The sequence below is a fragment of the Lampris incognitus genome, chromosome 12 (assembly GCF_029633865.1).
Source record: "Lampris incognitus isolate fLamInc1 chromosome 12, fLamInc1.hap2, whole genome shotgun sequence".
NCBI lineage: Eukaryota > Metazoa > Chordata > Actinopteri > Lampriformes > Lampridae > Lampris > Lampris incognitus.
The window spans coordinates 18,624,988-18,645,255 of NC_079222.1; the positions used below are offsets into that span (position 1 = coordinate 18,624,988).

Below are 20,268 nucleotides of genomic sequence, written 5' to 3' on the forward strand. Positions count from 1 at the left end.
AGCCAGGTGTTTGAATCCTGTGTAGAGTTAAACAAGGGTATCACATCAGAACCTGTAATACTGGGTGCTGAAGCCAGGTGTTTTAATCCTGTGTAGAGTTAAACAAGGGTATCGCATTAGAACCTGAAATACTGGGTGCTGAAGCCAGGTGTTTGAATCCTGTGTGCAGTTAAAAAAGCACAGAATATTATGACTTGAAACATCGGGTACTGAAACCAGGTGTTTGAATCCTGTGTAGAGTTAAATAAGGGTACAGCATGATAACATGAAATATCAGGCACTGAAGCCAGGTGTTTGAATCATGTGTAGAGTTAAACAAGAGTTTTTTGTTTGTTTTTTCGTTGTTGTTTTTTTTTGATGCAATAGCTAGCTAGCTAATTGTTTCAGTAAAAAATAAAAAAGGAGCTAGCTAGCTAGCTAAAGTGGCTAGCTAGCTAGCTAAAGTAAACACTGCACACACAAAATGCTAGCTATTAAACACATTGAATCCTCATTTTGCATCAAATGTGGCTATTAAAAAACTAAAATAAAAATGCAAAACATAACATTATCGAAAGATAGTAAAGCAAAGTACCTGGTCTTGTCAGAAATGACTGCCAACTGTCTTGAATTTTGAGCAGCACTTGTAATGCGCAAGAGCCGTGACCTTTCTGTTTACGGTCTAAACAACGCCCACTTAATAGCGCAATAGCTCATTTAATGACGCAAGGCTTCAAACCACTAGAATTTAATGCATCTTGTCCCTACACAGTTGGCCGTGTCTGCAGGTGGGAAGCCAGATATGGGTATGTGTCCAGGTTGCTGCACTAGTGCCTTCTCTGGTCGGTCAGGGCGCCTGTTCGGGGGGGAGGGGGAACTGGGTGGAATAGTGTGATCCTCTCACGCGCTACGTCCCCCTGGCGAAACTCCTCACTGTCAGGTGAAAAGAAACGGCTTGCGACTCCACATGTATCAGGGGAGGCATGTGGTAGTCTGCAGCCCTCCCCGGATTGGCAGAGGGGGTGAAGCAGCAACCGGGATGGCTCGGAAGAGTGTGGTAATTGGCCAAGTACAATGGAGGAGGGGGAAAGGGGGGGGGTCCTTCGAGCAAATTTGTGGGTATGTGAAGAAATCATCAAAACTTAAATTGAAGGCATATGTCATTATTAAACTGCACCCTAGAATGGCCATAATCCTTTACACATTTCAGGCATATCAGCTCTGTTTGCATTAAGGGTCATATTGTCAGAAGGGCTGAGTTGAGACACCAACTGTATGTTATTAAAAGGACTTGTGCTTTTTCTTTTACATACTTTATTACATTATATACATGAACTCCAAAAGGTTTGTTTAGTTTTTCCAAGAGCCTTAGCATGCCGTTACAGCAAAACCATTTAATTCAACTCAAGTATGTTTCGTGAGAGCAATTTTTGAATTATTTCAACAGTAAAAATATTTGAGTAATCTTGATTAAGCAAACGGATAGTGACGTATTGAAATAAAACTGTTGCCCTCTCTCACCATCCCTCAACCTCCTGTCAACCTCCTGTCAACCATTGTCCATCTGAACAATAGCACCGCCGAATGGAGGATGGCTCTAGCGGGGATAAACAGGCCTAAATCCTGCGCCTGTCTCTGCTCTGGGTGCGTCTCAATAGTATAAATGGAAATCTCTGGGTGAGCTGCAGCCATGCCGGCCGGCCCCTGCTTCACTAATATGATTAAGCACCAGTGGGCGGAAGGAAGCGACACATGTTACCACAGGCAAAAGGGACAAAAATTCCTCTCAAAAATATATTTTTTTTATGAACTTTGATACTGATGTATACAATACTGTCCAAAAAAAAGTGTTGAAAATAGTAAGAAATAGAAGTCTCCACACTGAAAACACTGAGGGAATACCGGCCATCTGCCTCTTAGCATACTAGAGTGAGCGGGGTTTAATCCAGATTATGGCCGCAGCAAAACTGTTTTTTTTTTCTTTTTTTGCATCTGTTGCTTGTCGTCAGTGTGTCCTTGGCTACACAGACACGCAGCAGGTTAGCAAGAGAGGTTCCCATTGGTTTTGAAAGCTACAGGAAACCAACCCAGAGGGCACCATAAGTGGAGCACGTTAATTTAGTTTGAAAAAAAAAGAAAGTATTCTCACCCTAGTAGAGCAGACGGTCGAATAGGGGGAAATGGCTTTTTTGATCAAGAGCATGATTGGTAACCCGTTGTCAGGAATAGGTCTCGGTGGTGGTGGTGACAAAGAAGAGGAGGCCACCCCCTCAGACCCCGCCAAAGCTGCAGGGATGACACGCGAGGAGTATGAGGAGTACCAAAAACAGTTGGTGGAGGAGAAGTAAGTAGCAATCCAGTACTCAGCGGACAGCACTCCATTTTGTTTTGGTCACACTGGCCTGTGAATGATACCGTGGCTGCAGACTGTGTGAAACAACAATCTGACCTTGACTAGACCAGGATCTGTTTCATCATAGCCTTTTAAAACTACAATCTGTTTTTATAACTTTTCTTTTTCTTTTTTCTTTTTTTAAATTCCATTCACTTCTTGTTCTGCATGCACCATTTATTTTTATACATGTTATCAATACTCAAGGTCAAAGCAAACTTACAAGGCATCACTGTGCAGAATATTCTGCATTGTGGGAGAAATATCTACCCTGTCCCACAGCAGCCACATAAATAAATAATCACATAAATAATCTCACACAGCACATCCTCTGCTCCATCATCCAGAACCATCCATTTGTTAGTTTAAACCAGATATTTCCTCACACAATATCAGTATTTTTTTTATTTTTTTTATTTTTGTGAAACCTAAACACTGGATTGCAACGTTTCATCTGAGATTAGAAAGCCAGTCTAGTTGTTAAATACTGGAATTAGTGTAAAGGAGAACAATACAATTAAGTATTACATTACGTTATTTGCTGATGTTTGCATAACTCAAATTATGTGCAGTATCTTTAGTCTATAGACCTAGTTCTGTCAGTCAAGAAGCTTTCGATATGCACCAAGTACCCCTCCACACCGTTTGCCACTGAATTTATTTGACACGCACGAGGTTTTTCTTTTATTTATTTGTTTGTTTGTTTGTTTATTTATTTATTTATTTTAATTTTGTTTTGCTGTGGGTGGTGATCACTGATTACACCTGACACATACATATATGGTCAGATATTTTTCCTGCCCAGAAATGCTGTTCCCTGAAATGACAATGGCCGAAGATTAAGGGTTTTATGATCTGCTGTGTTATTGATCTACGATGCTGTTCTCTAAATCAGATTAGACACAGAAATCATCAAATTAAAAAACAAACAATATGTGTAGTACAATAGGGAACTAAGCAATCCTAAATATAGTGTCAAGGATCGTGTGCAAGTCATATTTATATGTTATTCAAATGTAAATTTATGCTATTTGTTAGCCTGAGGCAACCCCCCCACCCAGCAGACCCCCTCACCATGACTTACATAACAAGATTTGTCCTGCCTGTCCTCTGCGGTTTGGGGAACAAATCCATCTATTTTGAAATGGCAATACAGATTGAAAATTGGCATTTTTACTGGATTTCATGTGTAACTGCACCAAATAAATGTTGGTGCGCATTATATTTGTGATGCAAAACAAACAGGTGAGAACGTGAAGCACCATTTTCTGATATATTTTTTAAAAAGGCGAACAGAGAAGCCACTGCAGGTTTGGGAGGTGCACCTCTAAAACCTTTGTGGTGGTCGTTGTGGTTTAAAAAACTGTGATTTTTTTTTTTTTTAGCAGTGTGCACACTGGTGTCTTGGCCTGATCTCAAATCTGCCACTCAAGTCTGTCACTCAATCTGGCCTAATAATCCTCATCTTTAATTGGCTGCAGGAAAATGCCTGAGTCTTTCCTTTAAGTACAGGAAAATAAAGGCGCTTACAAAGTGTACCTGGAAAAAAAGCTATTTAAAGACAGTTTTAATGAATAGTCTCTGATAATCAGGAAAATTAAAAAAATAAATAAATAAATAAAAATAAATAACTTTTAGTTCTATTGTAGTACTACAGGGTAAACCATTCTACATATGTTGAAATAATTGACTGTAAATTATAATAACGTGTTGTTTATTTGTAATTGCAATATTCTGTTTATAATAAATAAAGATACACGTGCAGCAATAGTACAAAAGTAACTGAGAACAATCACACACCACTGAGTTGAAATGATTTGGTGGATTTTATCATTGATCACAGATTTAACCAACTGATGTGTAAGGGATTACATTGTTAGTCGTCTCAGTAAATCCCACTGCTCAATTGAATAAAGAAGTAAAACCATCCCAAGGGTTAAAGTTGGGATTTTAGAGAACATTATTTTAAGTATGACAGGTCAGCCAATCACTGGACTGCAACATCTGGTTTACTTGAAAAACCTGAAGCCCTTTTAACTGCATGATATGCGAGATGGATTTTCAAAATAAAGGTCCTAAGGCGTTTTGCATCTGTGAGGCCACGTGTTCGTCTATTTTACAATATCTGCCCAGATACATGGCCCCGTGTTTATGCTACCTGGGAAACTACATTTTACATAGATTCCCTAAAATTTACAGGATTATGAACAAATCTTGGCAACAACTAAAAGTCGTTTATCCAATTTCATCCTAACTGGATCTGTTTTATGCTGTGTTTAAAACAACACTGTATGAAACTGACTCAGTTACCTGACCATGGAGCCCATACTCTACATACTATGTGGCTTTGGGAAAATTAAAGCCACCGGGAAAAGTATTTCTAGAAAGTCTCAATGATGAAAAATCAGTCAAAGTGAGCTTGTTACAATAATCTGACATATTATGTGTAATACAAGGTCAGTTGCACATGCATTTCAAGTTATGATTTTTTTTTTAATTACTGAAACCTGCAGTTTTGGCCCAATACCTTATTGAGATTTCATTTTTACTTTTAGTGCTTCTACATGCAAATTGGGGTGAGACAATATTTTTGCTGTTGTCTTACGGTCTCGCCAGGCATTTTTTTATTTTGTTTAATTCTTGAATTTTTGGCTGTATATGGAACGATTGCAAAGCAATGAAGTTGGATGCACAAAAAACACAAGCAGATATACTACATCAACATACATTGTCCACTAACACAACAAATCACCTCTAAAATAATGTTTTTGCTGTTGTTGTTGTTGTGATTCTCTGATCCCTTTCATTTTCCTTTTTTATCTGTTATTTACAAAGAGTAAACTGTTCATTCATGTGTAAAGCATTTTTTCTTAAATGTTACTCATCTTTCTAGTGTCTTGATGCATGCTCAATAATCCAGGTAAGAAAATCAAAGACGGGTGAATCAGTTCATCTGGATATGTTTACTGACAGAAACGTTTCATCAATAAACGTTGTATCCAGATGAACTGATTCAACCTTCTTTAATTTTCTTACCTGGATTATTGAGCATGCATCAACACAAACGTTTCATCATTCATCTAAGTGACCTCTTCAGTCTAAACGGACTGCAGGTATCCCCACCCTTATAAAAAATACAGTTGCATAACGACCGAAACCAACGACCAGTTTCATATGCAAATGTGGGCTGGACCATTAACTAGAGTTACAATGGCCATGTGTACTATTCACAGAAGATTAGGGAATGATGCAGTCGCAGCATTGAAAGATGGTGACAGATGTATAACAACCGAAACCAACAACCAGTTTCATGTGCAAATATAATATTGCACATGAAATAATATTGCATATGAAAATGGTTGAAATATTATTAATTAAAATATACTTTCTAATGTGTTTGCATCACTGTAGGTACATGGACTCAAATTTCTGTAAACACAAAATCACATCTTACCTCTGACGAACAATAGGCCTCCGGCTCCTTTAAATCCTCATGAGTATAAAAATGATGAAGATGGAAAATAAAAAAAATGCAAAGCACATAATCAATCTAATGAATGGTTAGTCATTGAGATCATACAGTATGGACATGGAAAACTTATCATTTAAAAGCATATTTTTCTAAAAGTTATTATACTATTATATTATATATATATATATTATGCTGTTGTTTACAATCTGGCTTCTCTTCAGCAAAATGTCTAAAACCAACAATAATATGACAGGCTACTGTGGGGAGTAACAATTGATCTGCTTCATTACATAAAGTTTTAATGCAATAATATATCTATTTTATAGTAGTTGATGCATGCACAATAATCCAGGTAAACACATAAAAGAAGGTTGAATCAGTTCATCTGGATACAATGTTTATTGACATATATGTTTCATCACTCAACTGAGTGACCTGTGTCTATAAACATTGTATCCAGAGGAACTGATTAAACCTTCTTTGATTTTTATAGTACAATCAGTGTAACCTGTTTAGGATGCTCGCATGGCCAATAACAAATGTAATGTGCTAATAATCTTTTTTTTTCCACATTTGCATGCCAGGATGGAAAGAGATGCAGATTTCTTGCACAAGAAAGCCGAGCGGGCGACACTCAGGGTGTGCTTAAGAGACAAGTACAGGCTGCCGAAGGTAAGCACTGTTTCAAATGCACTTGAGTCACACTAACTTGACTATGTTGTTGATGCATACTTCAACAACATAGTCAAGTCAATTTTATTTGTATAGCCCTATATCACAAACTACAAATTTGCCTCAAGGGGCTTAACAGCAACACAGCATCCTGTCCTTAGACCCTCACATCAGATAAGGAACAACTCCCTAAAATTTTTTTAAAAAAATAGGAAGAAACCTCAGGGAGAGCAACAGAGGAGGGATCTCTCTCCCAAGATGGACAATGTGCAATGGATGTTGTGTTTACACAATTTACACAATACAACATTGAAAGAGGATAACAGAATTATAAAATATATGAAGAATATGATGAGGAGGATGCCAAGCAGTGTCCAGATGCCACCAGAACAGCCCAGGGCCCGAGCCATGTGACCAGCATCACCATGTAAAAAATAAATAAATAAATTTAAAAATAAAAAAAATTACATATGTGTGTGTATATATATATATATATAAAACATAAGAAACAAACATAAAAGAAACATTAATATAAAATAAAAATAACCTAATAAACTATATAACATAAAAATAAGATAAAAAACAGAATATTTTTTTTAAATTTTTTATTTAGCTCTAGAAATAAGATAGATGTTTCCATACTATCTTCAACAGACAAACAACAATCTTAAAAGGGTGACTGCAGCACAGGGTTTGCCATTATGTTCCTAACGTTGACTCTTAAATGATATCCAGTGCAGGTCCAAACAAATAAACAAATAGAGCCGTGTATGTACAAGTGTTAAATTCTGGTACCCTTTTGTTTCATCAAATAAGTGACTCACATTTTCAGTAATTTGTTAAACAGCGGGCAACATAATTGACATTTGGTTGATCCCCACTGATAAGCTGAAAATGCAGGATTTCACCACTGAGCCGGTTGTCCTTTAAACCCTCACAGCACCTGGGCAGGTAGGACTACAACATGGTTGGCTGGAGCTTTCTTTATCTGTTTAGTAGGACTACTTGGCAGTTCAAGCTTAGATAACGGAAGCCAGGAGGACATGCCAACAGATTAGGGCGCAAGATGTTCAATACAAGACCTGGGGACTTTGCGTGTTCCATTTTGTACCTTGTCGCTGAGCAGGTGTCTCAAGTGGAACCTGTGAACGGACATCGAGAAAGGACCGCATCTCCTTTAGGGGATAGCCACTGAGTGATTCCTACCTTTTGAAAGCTACTTAATAAGGGATAGGTTTAATAAGCTGAAATGGATGGAGAAAAACAGGTACGTTGGTATTTCATTCAAACCAGTCAGGGAGGATTCATGATTGTGATTCTACTGATTAATCACCAGATTGCGGAGATGTCATGTCGGTTTTCAAATGCCATTGGTTTTAATACTGGTGGATGCAATGGTAACTATGGGTTACCATAATTTCTCAGTTTTAGACAATGGCTTTCATTCCTTTATTAATGTAATGTAAGGACAATGGCAAGACCACATATGAATGCATCTAATTGCTTTTCTTCTACTGTGTTTTGCACTAATTGACTGCTTCAAAAGCCAGATTGGCTCAGTAAAGCTGCTGTGTATGAGGTGCATTATGAGGGCGGTGTGAATACTTTCACCATGACAACCTATGAGCTATAGGAAAGATGAAGTTATTGAATTCCCCTAGACTGCTTTGTTTTGACTAAATCACCGATTGAGGACAATACCATGAGCTACTAACAGTGGCTCGAGAGGCATTTAAAAGGGCAAATTGATGTTAGCGTGGTATTTTAATGGAATTATGGTCTCGTGCAATGCTATGGCAGATATCTTTAGACTTTTGCCAGGATACAGTGAGGTGAAGCTGAGGCAGGTGTCAGATAATCCCACAGGTTGAAGTTAGAAGTGGCCCCAGTACACTTTGTATTGTAATCTATCTATCTATCTATCTATCTATCTATCTATCTATCTATCTATCTATCTATCTATCTATCTATCTATCTATCTATCTATCTATCTATCTATCTATCTATCTATCTATCTATCTATCTATCTATCTATCTATCTATCTATCTATCTATCTATCTATCTATCTATCTATCTATCTATCTATCTATCCATCTATCTATCCATCCATCCATCCATCCATCCATCCATCCATCCATCCATCCATCCATCCATCCATCCATCTATCTATCTATCTATCTATCTATCTATCTATCTATCTATCTATCTATCTATCTATCTATCTATCTATCTATCTATCTATCTATCTATCTATCTATCTAATGTTCCAGCTGTTTGTTTTAATTAATTTTGCAATTAATTGCATTTAAGCACTGTGGCTTTCTATTGAATATCTTATTGCTTGGAAGCCAATGTATTTTTAAGTTTGTTTTTTTAACAGTATCCACAAATAGCAAAACTAAACTTAGAATTACAGCAGAAAAATAATAATTAATACATTACTATATAAAAATGTCAATAAATCATTAAAAATACAGTGAATTGTTTGCTGTTTCAAACACAAAAAGCCACCATTTACTTTGTGGTATGGAAAGTAATCTATAAATACTTAAGTAATTTAAGCAACTGAGGTCCTTTAGATGAGTGAAGAAATGTTTTTCTCTCGATAAACGCGTCCAGATGAACTGAGTCAACTTTCTGTGATTTAAGCAACATTTATGCAGCATTGTATGGACTCACCAATTTATGTTTAAACAGCAACAGTGCAAAGCAAACTAAATAAATCTTGAGACATCTAAATATGGACTTTTGTGTCTGAATTCTTCCTCCAAAACAAATGTCAGAGAGAGAGAGAGAGAGAGAGAGAGAGAGAGAGAGAGAGAGAGAGAGAGAGAGAGAGAGAGAGAGAGAGAGAGAGAGAGAGAGAGCGAGAGAGAGAGAGAGAGAGAGAGAGAGAGAGAGAGAGAGAGAGAGAGAGAGAGAGAGAGCAAGAGAGAGAGAAGTATTAGGTTCAAGAAATAAGCCCTTACAGTGTTTTTCATCATTTCCCCTGGCAAATGTACCTTACAATCTCTATGTTTTGTTTGTTTTTACTCTCATACAATATATATTTATTCTATCTATCTATTCTGTACAGCCTTGTAAAAAAACAACCAGCATTACAACAATGGTCTGCTTCTCGAGACTTTTTCTCATAATCACTATATCTGTCCCTTAGTCTTACAAAAAAAGAAAAAAATACACAATGAGACTGCACATTATCATTAGCCAAAAAAAAACACGATTAGCTGCAATATATATTTCAGACTCAGGTCGTCTAAGAGTTGCAAACGATCTCTACCTAAGTCTCCAAAACACACTGAAGCTAACTTCTCTGCTGGAGTCAGACCATGCTTTTCCTCTCTATTCTTACCCACAGAGTGAGCAGGACGAGAACATGATTGAGATGGCTGGGGATGATGTGGATGTACCAGAGGAGCTCCTCAAGATGGTCGATGAGGACGCCACAGAGGAGGAGGGCAAGGACTCCATTCTGGGCCAGATGCAGAACCTGCAGAACATGGATATGGACCAGCTCAAGGAGAAAGCCTCAGCTACTGTCACTGAGTTGAAGACCAAGGCAGAAGAGAAGTGCACTGTGATGTGAATGGGCAGGAAATGCTGCAACATATAGAAGATTATGAAGAAAAAGAAAGCAAAAAAAAAAAGAAGCAAAAAAATCAAAACACAAAATCCCAACTTTTCTGGGAATCTACAGGCTAAGCTGTAATAAAAAGGTTGGGATTCAGTCAAAGTTACATTGTATTGTACCTACATAGTATTTACTTTTGTTATAAACACCATAAAGACAAATCTTTAGTTCTGTATCAAAGCCTGTAACAATAAAAACAATACAAGACAATATATTATCTCTATTACCAATACCACTTCTGCAAAGAGGAACTGTGTCCCTCTTCTCCTGTTTAACTGCACTGAAAATAATTCACAATGTAATTCTGCATTTAGCTAATGTTTCCTTGATTGAATCCTGCCGAGAAAAGGTGTCCCTCCGACCACCTCCACAATAGAGACGGGACCCTTTACCCGGAGATCAAGACCTGATTTCCCCAGCCAAGTTGTACTTTTATTCTCTCTTTCAATAACTCTTACAGTCACAAGACACGATTAATTTACAAATGTTAATTATTCTAATGTGATTTCCTCTATTTAATTGTTGTGAAATGAGAGTTTGTCCAAGTCTATCGTCTAATACAAGAGGCAAGAAGCTACTCAGGAGACATCTCGAGAAGCCACACTCCCCTGTCTACATTACTTGTTCCAATGCCCAATAACCCCCTCCTTTTCATTCATTTGATATTATTATAGAGTTGTTTTTTGTTGTTTTTTTTGTAAGTGGTGTCTAAATAAATCATTCTATTTAGATATTACCCCCCCCCCCTTTGTGTTATTAAGAGGCTGACAAGCTTGACAAGTATTGCGAATTGGTTGATTTCATTAATTGTCAACAACATAGCATCCATTTTTTTGGTGGAATAGCTACTCCAGATTCTCTAAAAAGCTTTAACTATCTCTATTCTCCTAATACTCATTTGATACAGCTGAGCAATGCATTTACAGTTTTGCACAAACTATTATTCGGAAATATGTTGTTTTAAATGCAAATGGATCATTATAATAAAGGTATTTATTGAATACATACAGTATGTTATTTTGGTGTTTTGGAGGCGAAATGTCATATATACACAAGCTGAAGATTGTATTAGTTATTAGTATAGTTATTAGTATAGTCATTAGATACTACAGCTACTCCAAAAGTGGCCAGGGCAGCCACATAAAACGATTAAGATGAGGATCAAGTACCAACTATTTGAATTGGGGCAAACAAAGTGAGTAGAGATATGGGTCTTAACTTAATTGGGTATTATTTAAACACTTGTTAGGGCTGATTATGTGGGGTGGGGTGGTGGTGTGGGGGTTCATGAATGTTTGAGTTTGTCATGAGCCCAAGTTTAAAAGGCCTTGGATTTTGAAGCTGTGGAGATTACTGACTAATAGGATCAGCATAGCCAAGGTTGTCAAGCCATCGCCACCTCACCTCATTTTCTCTATCTCTATCTCTGTCTATATATCTCTCACTCTAGCTAGCTAGCTCCGTCTTTCTCCAAAGACAGATACAAACGTATGGTTTTGTAACACTGAAATCAGGCACCTTGCATACATTTTATTTTTTCATTAATTGTCTTTTGGAGTAGGCTATACCTTCCATTGTCACGATGGCATGCAGTGCCCTTCATAACATGAAGGGAAGAGAAGCTAGAAGCAAATAAGGTTCCTTTGAAAACCTCTTGTAGCTAGTCTTTGTCAAAAAGATGGAGAAAGAAGGACATCTTAATTAAGAGTTGTAACTCCAGTTTCTGATTTCACCACAACTGAGATAGTTTTTGGTTGGATTTTAGCTGATTTTCAAAACTGATGACACATTTCTATTTTAAGTTGAGTGAGTTAGCTCTCCCAGAACCTTTTTCAACATTCAAAAAATAAAATTAAAAGTTAAGGTGGCTATCAGCGATTTTAATACGGAGCACATTTTATGATATTTGGTCAAACTCTTTCAATATACCGACAGTAATCAAAGTAATCAAGTAAGTAGATGCACTGGGAGGAAATAATCTGGTCTCTGTGGCCACCCTGGGTATTGCAAATGAAGACAGAAAGTTTTCTCTCTACCCGCTCCTAATGAGCCAGTCAGGGGAGTTCTTTCCAAGCCGGCGTCTCCATTGGTCCCTACTTGCTGTCAATCAGTTTGCACCTCCAGGAGGTTCTTAGGCAGAAGTGAGGAGGCAAGTTCTTTTGCAGTATGTCTTCAAAATATAGCTAGCTGTTGCTGAAATCTGCCTAGGACTGTTCAACCCCGCTATAAGGCAAATGTCACCTCCATCCATTATCCAAGCTGCTTATCCCAATCAGGATTGTGGGATGCTGGAGCCTATCCCAGCAGTCATTGGGCAACAGGTGGGGAACCACCCTGGACCGGCCACCAGTCCATCACAGGGCCGACACATTCATACCTAGGGACAATTTAGTATGGCCGATTCACCTGACCTACATGTCTTTGGACTGTAGGAGGAAACAGAGGAAACCCACGCAGACACAAGGAGAACATGAAAACTCCACACAGACGAAGACCCGGGATGACCCCCAAGGTTGGACTACCACAGGGCTAGAACCCAGGACCTTCTTGCTGTGAGGCGACCACACTAACCACTGCGCCACCGTGCCACCCAAATGTCACCACATCCGAGAAAAATCAGACACATCTACTAGTCGCCGAATTACTTGCAAGCAATGAGTCAGTGAAACTTTTGGGAGTTCTTTGAAAAGCTGAGGTGGTTTCTATTTCTCAAGCTTTGTATGAATCAATTTATTGTCATGACATAGCCATAACTATGCATTTGAGGGTTTGTGACAGATTGCACTCCTAGAAGAAACAATTTGGACTTATTGCTTTGTGGAGATATGATTTTCCAAACGATTGTCCACTGTTTCACAAAACCAGAAAGAAAAAAAACACTTTATTTTTGTCACTGTGCAGTTGTTTGGTTGCAATGAAATTTGTCCTCTGCATTCTAACCCATCCTATTGTATAGGAGCAGTGGGCAGCTGCAGCACCCGGGGACCAACTCCAGTTCTTCTATCCATTGCCTTGCTCAGGGGCACAGACAGGAGAATTAACCCTAACATGCATGTCTTTTTGATGGTGGGAGGAAATCGGAGCACCCGCAGGAAATCCACGCAGACACGGGGAGAACATGCCAACTCCACACAGAAAGGACCTGGGACGGCCTGGGGTTCGAACCCAGGACCTTCTTGCTGTGAGGCAACAGTGCTAACTACTAGACCACCGTGCCGCCCCTGTGAGCCACACAGCCCTCTGACACAGATGTTGTTGTAAAAGCAAAAAACTACTGATGCGAAATCAGTGACAACTAATGTATTTAAAAAACTAATTAATTCCCTCCATATCGACTGTACCACTCCCAGCCAACATCACCATTTCTGGCTGGTGTTAGCTGATGTGTTTGCCAAAAACTACTGATGTCTTTTGTGCAGAATGTCTTGATGCATGCTCAATAATCCAGGTAAGAAAATCAAAGAAGGTCTAATCAGTTCATCTGGATACAACGTTTATTGACAGATACGTTTCATCAGTCAACTAAGTGACATCTTCAGTCTAAACTGACTGCAGGTATCCCAACCTTATAAACAATACAGCTGCATAACGACCGAGACCAACAACCAGTTTCATATGCAAATATGGGTGTGACCATTAACTAGAATTTCAGTGGCCATGTGTACTATTCACAGAGGATTTGGGTTGCAATCATAGCATTGTAAGATGGTGGCAGATGCATAACAACCGAAACCAACGACCAGTTTCATGTGCAAATATGGGTAGTCTGTATGAAATTACAAAACGACCACACCCTTAGCAATAGGACCACCTTTAACACTGACCAAGTGTGTCTGCTCCTGAAACTGTGTCTTCAGTCCACGTACTTCACATACAGGGGGCAGTAGGCGGCAGCATGGTGTGCTATTGGTTCCCCAGGCTCACCTGTAGTGGCCTTGTATATGGAGGAAGTGGTAAAGAGGGCTCTGATGTCATATCCAGGAACACCACCTAGCCATTGTTCAGATGTGTGGACAACACCTGGGTTAAAATTAAATCTCAGGACATACCACATTTCACCAACTACATTAACTCTGTGGACAACCACATCAAGTTCACCAGAGAAGATGTGTAAAATGACAAGTTAGCCTTTTTAGAATGTGAAATTGCAATTGGTGATGGGGGACATTGATTGTTGGTGTTTACCGTAAACTAACACATACAGATCAGTACTTAAGGTTTGACTCTCATCATCCATTGGAACACAAACTAGGAGTCATCAGGATGCTGTACCATCAAGCTGACAATGTCCCTACCAGCGGCCAAAGAGAGGGAGAAATCCCACATTAAACAGGCCTTGGTTAAGTGTGGTTATCCTAACTAGGTGTTTGTCAAAGCCAGGAAGACGCCCAAACGGTGCACCAGCCAACTGAAGACAGGAGAAGGACCACAGCTGCCTAAGCATAAACCACTGGTGATTCTGTATGTGGCAGGGGTGTTGGAACAGTTGAGACGCATATTTTACAAACACCATGTCTCAGTTATCCAAAGGAGTTGAATCAAGTGCAACTGGACTTGGTATATATCTGTGAGTCTCATCACCAGCCAGTCAGACTAGCTTGGTCTAATCAGAAAGGCACGAACTGAGGAAGCCTCTTGGATGAGAGGCAAAACGTCTTCACGGATATATACCAAGTCCAGTTGCACTTGATTCAACTCCTTTGGATAACCATGACCTGGATGAATGGGAACATTCACAGACACCATGTCTCAGTTCCTTTCAAACCCCAAAACACCCTGTGCCAGAAGCTGGTCCACCCCAAGGATCAGGTCCCCTGGTGCAAACAGAGTAATATAGTGTATGCAGTTAAGTGCCAGGGGGATTCCCATGACTTCTTGTACATCAGGGAAACTAAACAGATGCTGGCCAAAAGAATGGCACAACACAGGAGCACTAACACGTCAGGCCAGGACTCCACAGTCCTGGACTGTGGGACTCCGCTGGACTCCACTCCACCCATCTACAGGCCAGTGGGCACTCTTTCAAGGATGAGGATGTGCACATCCTTGATAGGGAGGAACGCTGGTAACAGGGTGGCCAACTATGTGAAGAGGAAATGACCATCCCTGAACAAGGAGGGTGGCGCTAAGAGTATGTCTGTCACCATCTTACAGTGTACAATGCTGTGATTGCAAACATTCCCTAATCCTCTGTGAACAGTAAACATGGCCATTGAAACTCTAGTTAATGGTCACACCCATATTTGCATATGAAACTGGTCGTTGGTTTCGGTCATTATGCAACTGTATTGTACTGTATTGTTTATAAGGGTGGGGATACCTGCAGTCACTTCAGACTAGGTCACTTAGCTGAGTGATTAAACGTTTCTGTCAATAAACGTTGTGTCCAGATGAACTGATTCAACCTTCTGTGATTTGTGCAGAATAATGTCAGACGGCTCAATAAAGCAGCAGAGCTGAATTGCTCTCATGGAAGAAATTACCATGCTTACTAGTAGGGCTGCAGATACAAAGGGTTCGCCCCCTTGAGCTTTTATAACAAGCCAAAGATCAGACCACAATATCAAACTACCACTAAAGAGAACACCTAACAAATGAATATGTTAAAATAATTGTGCCATCTAAATTTACACCAAAGCATTGCCTTTAACCTGGTGGTGCAACCGACATTTAAACTTGACATGCTAGCCAGTATCCATTCCCAATTGTTACGGCCTATTCATTTCATGGATCAGTCTGATGAAATATGTTGTTTGAGGAAATTTCTGTAGATTATTGAATTTTCACGTTTATTTTGTACACATATATAGTAATCAATTGCAAACTGACAGCAATATGATAGCTGTACTATTTTAAAAGTGGCCCATAACTGTTTTGTTTGCTTAATCTAGTTTTCTGTTTTTGTTTTTTTTTGTTTCTGATTATCATATTGTTAGGCTGCAAGCTTTTATATCAACTCTGCTTTCATATTGATGCTTAAAATGTTGAACATCTTTCTAAAAGGTTTACCCTTCTTTAAATGATATACCTTCAGCTAATGCAAGATTTTCAAGGCTAGCTGGAAACCAAACGTAGAGCTAAACAAGTAAAGTCACATTTAATTTGTATAGCCCTGAATTCAGTACCAGAGGGCATTACAATCACATTACATTTTGTACAATGTATGACACCCACTGTCCTTAGACTCTCTATTAGGATAAGGAGGAAACCCTACTAGGGGAAATAAATGGGAAAAACCTCAGGAAGAGAGTTAATGAGAAAGAAACTTGACCCCCAGCTGTTTTCACATCTCTTAGTAGTCAATCAAACTATAACTCATAATCACACAGGATGGATACTGTGTTCCATCAAAAGAGTTGATATGAATCCCAGTATGAAATTATCATACCATAAATATATTGTCAGCAGATACTTTGATCTCGACTACTCAAATTTACTACAAGTTTGGGGAAGTGAGACGGTAAGGGCATAATGGTTATCTTGGAATTTTGTCATATATCTATCTATCTATCATTTTTTATTTATTTATTTTTAACATGGTGATGCTGGTCTAGTGCTTGGGTCCTGGGCTGTTCCGGTTGTGTCTGGACACTGCATGGCATCCTGCACACCATAATCTTGATACATTTTATAATTCTGTTATCCTCTTTCAATGTTGTTTTCTGTAAAATGTGTAAACACAATATCCATTGCACGTTGTCCATCTTGGGAGAGTGATCCCTCCTCTGTTGCTCTCCCTGAGGTTTCGTTCTATTTTTTGTCCCTGTTAAAGGGTTCTTTTTTTTGCAGTTCCTTATCCGATGAGAGGGTCTAAGGACAGGATGTTGTGTTGCTGTACAACCCACAGAGGAAAATTTGTAATTTGTGATATCGGGCTATAAAAATAAATTTGGCTTGACTATCTATTGTCGCTATGCATCTATCTATTATTTGTTCCAGTTGTTTGTTTTAATTCATTCAGCAATTAATTGCATTTAAATGTAGCTTTCTGGTGAATATCTCATTGTTGGGAAGCCAATGTATTTTCAAGGTTGTGCAAATATCTGTTTGTGCAGATACAGAAAGGCCACTCCACAACATAGTACAGCAGCTCTAAGTGGCACTTCAAAACCAACAAGTTTGTTTTCCTTCATTGTCTGTCTGCCTTTTAACACAGCCTTCTCTCAGCGCTCAGGGCATAGCTCACATGAGGAAATAAATAGAAAATAGATACAAAAAAGTCAATAAATATTATTTTTTCTTCTCTCAAAATTCTTGGTTCATTAGCTGGAGTGGCTTAGCTAATTTATTAGTATAGCTTAAGTGTCTCTTGATGCGTGCTCAATAATCCAGGTAAGAAAATCAAAGAAGGTTCAGACGACATCGTTTTGAATACGACCCGCATGCAAACAGATCCGCAAAAGACGACCGAAAACGCTGTAGTATGCATGCCAGGCCAGTAGTTGGCGGTGAAACATTGCAGTAGAGAGCCCTTCCGGTGGACCCCAATAACACCACGCGCCTGCGCACAAACGCTTTCTTCTCAGAGCGGTGGGTAAACAAACGGACGAAACGCTTTAAAACAGATAATTTTGTCTGGACGGACGATGAAGTAGAGCTGTTACTCCGAGTGACCCTGGACTATAAAGCATCAAAATTCCAGGGAAACATTGATGCCAAGTCAAAATACTCCGATATTTTGGAGGCATTTCTACTGCAGTATCCGTTCAGCGCGTCGACGTATATGTGGATTGAGAATTTGGCGCATGTAAATAATGCGTCTCCGCTGATCACAGTAATGGTGCAGCAAATCTACACTTTGCTGAAGGAGCGTTAATGACCTTAGCAGGGATAACAGCACAAACACAGCTCGCTAAGCCGCCATTGTTAATGGTGTCTTCATTCGCGCATGGCTATTTGACTGAAAACGTAATACGCATGTGCGAAGTGGAGCCGTGACGTCACAGTTTTCGCAGGAACCGGTTTTGCTAGTTTACATGTTTATTTCTAGTTTACATAGTGTCACGTAAACATGTAAACTAGCCAGTCTGCATGTGTTTTGTGGACTTGGAGAAGGCTTACGACCGTATATCCCGGGGCACTCTGTGGGGAGTACTGCGGGAGTATGGGGTACTGGGGCAGTTGCTACAAGCCATTCTGTCCTTGTTTAACCAAAGTGAGAGCTGTGTCCGCATTCTCGACACAAAGTCAAACACGTTTTCGGTGGGTGTCCGACTCCGCCAAGGTTGTCCCTTGTCTCCGATTCTGTTTGTGATATTCATGGCCAGGATCTCAAGGTGCAGCCAAGGTGAGGAGTGTGTCCGTTTGGGAACCTCAGAATTGCATCTCTGCTCTTCGCAGATGGTTTTGTTGGCTTCATCAGAATGCGACCTCCAGCGCGCACTCGGGTGGTTTGCAGCTGAGTGTGAAATGCCGGGGATGAGAGTCAGCACCTCCAAGTCTGAGGCCATGGTTCTCTACCTGAAAATGGTGGATTGCTCCCTCCAGGTTGGGGATGAGTTGTCGCCTCAAGTGAAGGAGTTCAAGTATCTCAGTGTCTTGTTCACGAGTGAGGGTAGGATGGAAGGCGGATGGAAGGCGGATTGGTACAGCATCAGCAGTAAGCTGAAATGAGTTTCCTCCGAAGGGTGTCTGCACTCAACCTTAGAGATAGGGTGAGGAGCTCGGACTTCCGCCCTTCGCGTCGAAAGGAGCCAGTTGAGGTGGTTCGGGCATCTGATTAGGACGCCTCCTAGTTGCGTGTTGAAAAGATTTCACTCTGGAACCCGGTTTCAAAAGTTTGCGTTTTCAGGCCCCCAAAATGCCGTTGTCGTGTGAACGAATGGTCACCGTTTTATGTTGAAAACGTCGATTAGCGGCCCGTTAACCCCCCGGTTCGGGGATGAATGAATGGATGCAAAACTTTCGTCTGTTTGTTTACTTACCGCTCTGAGAAGAAAGCGTTTGTGCAGGCGCGTATTGGGGTGCACCGGAAGGGCTCTCTACTACAAAGTTTCACCGCCAACTACTGGCCTGGCATGCATACTACACAGCGTTTTCAGTCGTCTTTTGCGGATCCGTGTGCATGCAGATCGGATTCAAAACGATGTCGTCTGAACGCGGAACGTTTTTAAAATGCAAAGGAAAAACTTTTTCATTTTTAGCAAGACCATGTAAATGTAGCCTTAGCTGAGTGATGAAACATGTTTGTATTGACAGAAATTAAAGAAACCTTTATTGAAACCTTGTATCCAGATGAGCTGATTCAGCCCTCTTTGAAATAGCTCGAGTGCATTGAATTTTAATATTGCCATTGGATTCCATTGCTCACCAACACGAGGATTGCCGGTTCGAATCCCCTGTTACCTCCGGGTTGGTCGGGCGTCCCTAGAGACACAAATGGCCGTGTCTGCGGGTGGGAAGCCGGATGCGGATACGTGTCCTGGTCGCTGCACTAGCGCCTCCTCTGGTCAGTCGGGGCGCCTATTCGAGGGGGGGGTAGTGTGATCCTCCCACGCGCTATGCCCCCCTGGCGAAACTCCTTACTGTCAGGTGAAAAGAAGTGACTGGCGAATTAACCCACATGTATGGAGGAGGCATGTGGTAGTCTGCAGCCCTCCCCGGATCGGCAGAGGGGGTAGAGCAGGAGTGGGGTAATTGGCCTGATGCAACTGGGGAGAAAAGGGGGGGGGGGTCAGAAAACAAAGACAAAATATTGCTATTTGAAAAATAGCAAAATATTCTTTTCTTACTCAACTATTGACAATAATTTTCATAGTAAAGTCTATCCCCCTAATACTCTCTCTCTCTCTCTCTCTCTCTCTCTCTCTCTCTCTCTCTCTCTCTCTGTCTCTGTATCTCCATCTCGCTCTCTCTCTCTGTCTCTGTATCTCTCTATCTCGCTCTCTCTCTCTCTCTCTCTCTCTCTCTCTCTCTCTCTCTCTCTCTCTCTCTCTCTCTCTCTCTCTCGCTCTCTCTCGCTCTCTCTCTCTGTCTCTGTATCTCTCTATCTCGCTCTCTCTCTCTCTCTCTCTCTCTCTCTCTCTCTCTCGCGCTGTCTTCTTTTTGTTTCTTTTTTTCTCTGTCTCTGTATCTCTCTCGGGCAAACAATGGATAATGTCACCTTCTGTAATTAGGAAAAG

General features: G+C 40.2%; 1 protein-coding gene across 1 annotated transcript; it reads left to right on the forward strand.

The window, feature by feature from the left end:
- Window positions 1-2,159: 2,159 nt before the first annotated feature.
- cplx4a (complexin 4a) lies at window positions 2,160-10,102 on the forward strand. Its single transcript, XM_056291129.1, has 3 exons — window positions 2,160-2,323; window positions 6,428-6,515; window positions 9,875-10,102. The coding sequence occupies exons 1-3, from the start codon at window positions 2,160-2,162 to the stop codon at window positions 10,100-10,102; spliced, it is 480 nt and encodes a 159-aa protein (XP_056147104.1).
- The last annotated feature ends 10,166 nt before the right edge of the window (window positions 10,103-20,268 follow it).

Bases quoted from the DNA above. Each gene is read 5' to 3' on its own strand.
- cplx4a (XM_056291129.1), top strand. From the start codon at position 2,160: ATGGCTTTTTTGATCAAGAGCATGATTGGTAACCCGTTGTCAGGAATA. The intron at 2,324-6,427 runs GTAAGTAGCAAT...TTTGCATGCCAG, and splicing joins AAACAGTTGGTGGAGGAGAA to GATGGAAAGAGATGCAGATT. The intron at 6,516-9,874 runs GTAAGCACTGTT...TCTTACCCACAG, and splicing joins ACAAGTACAGGCTGCCGAAG to AGTGAGCAGGACGAGAACAT.